The sequence below is a fragment of the Erinaceus europaeus genome, chromosome 3 (genome assembly GCF_950295315.1).
Source record: "Erinaceus europaeus chromosome 3, mEriEur2.1, whole genome shotgun sequence".
In the NCBI taxonomy this organism is placed as follows: Eukaryota; Metazoa; Chordata; class Mammalia; order Eulipotyphla; family Erinaceidae; genus Erinaceus; species Erinaceus europaeus.
Window position 1 is genome coordinate 44,592,685 of NC_080164.1, and position 4,320 is coordinate 44,597,004.

The 4,320-nt window shown below is 43.9% G+C and overlaps 1 protein-coding gene across 1 annotated transcript; it reads right to left on the minus strand.

Moving 5' to 3' along the window:
* Nucleotides 1-3,659: 3,659 nt before the first annotated feature.
* On the minus strand, nt 3,660-4,083 carry LOC103114053 (thioredoxin). Its single transcript, XM_007523674.2, has one exon. It carries the CDS (start codon nt 4,042-4,044, stop codon nt 3,727-3,729), a length of 318 nt encoding a protein of 105 aa, XP_007523736.1. The 5' UTR covers nt 4,045-4,083; the 3' UTR covers nt 3,660-3,726.
* Nucleotides 4,084-4,320: the final 237 nt, after the last annotated feature.

Here is a 4,320-nt window from a genome sequence, read left to right on the forward strand (position 1 = left end):
AAATCCTCTACCTCTCCGGAAAGAAAAAGAGGACAGACAGAGCATCCTGCACACGTGTCTGACACAGGCTCCTGCCATCGATCTTCCCTTCTCTGGCTTATGCACTTGCCCTCCCCCCCCCACACACACACACCTTACACACACACGCCAGCCCTCTCTGGTCCCAGGGCCTCATTTCCACCTCCCAGGTTTTGTCTGTGTTCTCTCCTTCACCTGAACAAACCCTCTCTTCTTCCTGGCTTATCCTCCTCTTGCCCAGGATTCATCCTACCTATTCCCTGGAACTTCCTCCAGGCAGCCCCTCATATACATCCTAACTGAGTCTCCCACTTTTGTATCCTCTACTCTCTAAAAACCTGAACCATGCAACTGGCTATGGGAGTGTCTATCTCTCCCTCAGTTATGAAGATTAGTTTTATCTGCTGCGCCCATAAAATGCAGGAAAGGAATGGGGACCCCTATAGTTATTTATTTATTTATTTATTTTGTTTTACTGTTGGATAGAGACAGAGAGATGCTAAGAGGGGGGAGATAGAGAGGAAGAGAAACAGAGAGACACTTGCAGCCCTGTTTCACCACTCGCAAAATGTTCCCCCTGAAGGTGGGGACCAGGGGCTTGAACCTGGGTCCTTGTTCACCATATTGTGTGTGCTTAACCAGGTGCGCCATTGCCTAGTCCAGGAACCCCTATAGTTTTTCCTTTCTTCTATCTCTGGCAACACCCAATCTAAAACTAGGCACATAATAGTTGCTTGTAAGTGTTTGTAGCTAGTTGGACAACTAGGATGACTTCGTTTATCTAAATATACTTAGTCTCTTAGAGATAAGAAAGGCAGCTTGGGGGAGAAATGGAAGGTATGTAGGCTGACAGGAGAAGGATAGGGTGTGTGCGTGTGTGTATGCACACACCTGCCCTGGGGTGTGACACATACAAGAGACCAGGTACTATTCCAAAGGAAAGAGCAAGAATGAAATTGCTGAGTAATTTTGGGGGTCCTCAATATATCTCTGAACAATCCAAAATAGCATTGTGCCCAGTGTGTGAGTGTGTGTGTGTGTGTGTGTGTGTGTGTGTGTGTAACAGTGTCCTGGACCTTGTCCTGCGCCATCCCACCTTAACCAGAAGGAGAACTGGGCTCCAGAGCAAAGGCTGGGCCATGACCACTACTCTGGTGGCCAATGTTTGTCCCTTGGTGGGAGGTGAGGGCCCACGGAACTGAGGGTGTGTCTAGTGGCTGACCTTTTCTTTACAATAGCACCTTTGCTTTTCTCCTGGCATCTCCTCTCCTTCCCACTGCCTCTGTCCAGCTGACTCATTCCTCATCCAGGAGCTTCTGAATCATGAAGCCCTGAGCCTCACATAAAACCTAAGCCCAAAGACACCCCCAAAGTTTCAGGTGGAGGGAAGAAAGGAAGAGAGAGAAGGAGGGAGGTTGGTGGAAGAACATTTCTGGGTCACTAAGATAGCTCATCTGGATAGTTCACCATGTCTGAGCCCAGCTCCCAGGGCTGTCATACCTTTTCTCTATCTCTATCTCCTCTATCTCTATCTCTCTGACAAAAAGGTGATGGACTGGAGCAGTGAAGCCCAAGTGATGAAGAAAAAAATAAACAATTTGATATTCACATTCAGATCTATAAAGTCTAGTAGCAAATACTAAAAGCAAAACCAAAGTAAGGAACTCTTGACTTTCTGCTGCATGATTTGGCAGAACTGCAATGCTTAATAAGCACAGCTAGTAACTCACAGACATCAGGCCACCTCAGATTATATCATATTATATTATTTCATATCCTATCATATAATATCATATTTGATATAGAAAGATAAATAGATAAAGGGAAGATAGAGGGGAAAGAGAAAAAGATGCCTACATCATTGTTTCATCACTTGTGAAGCTTCCTCCTGAAGGTGGGGACCAGGGGTTTGAACTCAAGTCCTTGTGCATTGTAGCCTGTGTGTTCTACCAGGTGTGTGACGTTTCAGTCCTGTGAAACTTCAGCTTTCATGTAGATTATAGCCAAACTGGGAAATACCAAACCCTTTCAATATATTCAGTTTTTGGGAAAGTCATGACTCATTTTTACAGAAAAACAAAAAAAAATCACGACTTTTCAACAACCCAGTACTAAGAACAAGGATGAGATTCTGACCTCTCACAACACAATTTACTACATGGGGGTGGGAAGGGGAAGGAGGCTCACCAGATTTCTCTCCAGTCCAGAGACTGTCAGGAGTACAATTGGACTTGTCCTTGTCCCCTTCTTCTCTGCCCCTTGCTAGATCCAGCTGCCGATCTGGCTGGAAACAGACAGACATCACCCACATCCAACCTCCTGCCAGTTCCACAGTGGCTGGTATTTTTCTCTTTCTCCCTTCCTGGACTCAGCCACCCAAAACCCATAACCACCAGCCTCCTGCATCCTCTCACTTCCTGTGCTCTCACATCGCCCCATCCTTTACAGCTCCTCCACAATTGGGCAGATGGACACTCTGAGGATGTGGTGCTAATCTGCCACACAGGACTGGCCTGCTGAGGTCTGAAACACTTGTGAGTAGGACACCTTTGGGAGTCCAGACAGAGCTTCCAGTCCTAGCCCACCAACCCAGAGCAGCCCTACTGTGGGAGAGGCAGGGATCTCATCCAGATATTAGCAAACCACTACTCTGTGTTAGACTTGATCTGTATGATCAAGTTTCCCCTGGCAGGAAGATGGAAAAAAAGGGTATCAAGCAGTAAAATTCAGGCCCCAAGAGGCAGGGCAGTGGCACACCTGGTTGAGTGCACACATTGTGAGGCAGGAACACCTGGATTCAAGTCCCCAACCCCTACTTGCAGAGGGGAAACGTCACAAGTAGTGGTATAGTGCTGCAGGCTCTTTCTGTCTCTCCTTCTCCTTCTAATTTCTCTCTGTCCTATCATAAAAAAAAAAGAAAAACAAGACAACAATGAGATACCACCTCACCCCTATGAGAATGTCATACATCAGAAACGACAGCAACAACAAATGCTGGAGAGATTGTGGGGAAAAAACATCCCTCTTGCATTGTTGGTGGGAATGTAAATTGGTCCAACCCCTGTGGAAAGCAGTCTGGAGAACTCTCACAAGGCTAGAAATAGACCTTCCTTATGACCCAATAATTCTTCTCTTAGGGAATATATCCTAAGGAGTCAAGCACACCCATCCACAAAGACCTATGCACACCTATGTTCATAGCAGCACAATTCATAATAGTCAAAACTTGGAAACAACCCAGATGCTCAGCAATAGTTGAGTGGCTGAGAAAGTTGTGGTATATATACACAATGAAATACTACTCAACTGTAAGAACAATGAACCCACCTTCTTTGACCCATCTTGGATGGAGCTAGAGGAAATTATGTTAAGTGAGATAAGTCAGAAAGAAAAAGATGAGTACGGGATGATCCCACTCATAAATATAAGTTGAGAAAGAAGAACAGAAAAGGAAACTCAAAGCAGAATTTGACTGAGTTTGGAGTACTGCACCAAAGTAAAAAACTCAAGGGAAAAGGGAAGGGTAGATTTTCAGCTTCACTATAAGGGGGGGGGGGGGGGTAGGGACACAAACCTTTGGTAGTGGGGATGGTGTTTATTATATACACTCCTATTAATATATAGTCTTTTTTTAAATCTTCATATCTGGTCTTTATTTTTTGTAAATAAAAAAATTAAAGCCAATGAGATTATGTTATGAGATCATGATTAGATGAATTCATTAATGGTAGCTTCAAGTTTTTCCTTATTAGCGCCAGAAAATTCACCCACCTTTTGTCCCTTTTTAAAGAACTGGAAGGTTGGCATACATTTGACATCACAAACTGAGGCAACATCCTGACAGTCATCCACATCTACTTCAAGGAACACCACATCCGAATACTTTTCACAAAGGGAATGAAAGAAAGGCTTGATCATTTTGCAAGACCCACACCACGTGGCTGAGAAGTCTACTACTACTAATTTATCTCCTGCAGAATCCAAGGCTTCCTGAAAAGCAGACTTGCTCTGGATTTGCTTCACCATTAAGGCGACAGGATGCAGGCAGCAGGCGGAGAGCAGATGCAAGCCAATATATAGTATTATAAATCACTATTTAGTCAATATGAGAGGGAAATATGTTGAATGCCTTTAATTTTTTGATGCACAGACCCCAGTTCTGAGTATATACTCCTTCAATCTAAACACTTAAGGTTTCAAATTGGTAACCTGACTGAATTTTAACAGTAGACTTAAATTGTTAATGTATTTCCAATAATAATTTTTTCTTTGAAATACTAAATCACCTTTAATCTTAGACCA

What these genes read in the sequence shown, in the direction of transcription:
- LOC103114053 (XM_007523674.2), bottom strand. Translation starts at nt 4,044, where the DNA reads ATGGTGAAGCAAATCCAGAGCAAGTCTGCTTTTCAGGAAGCCTTGGAT.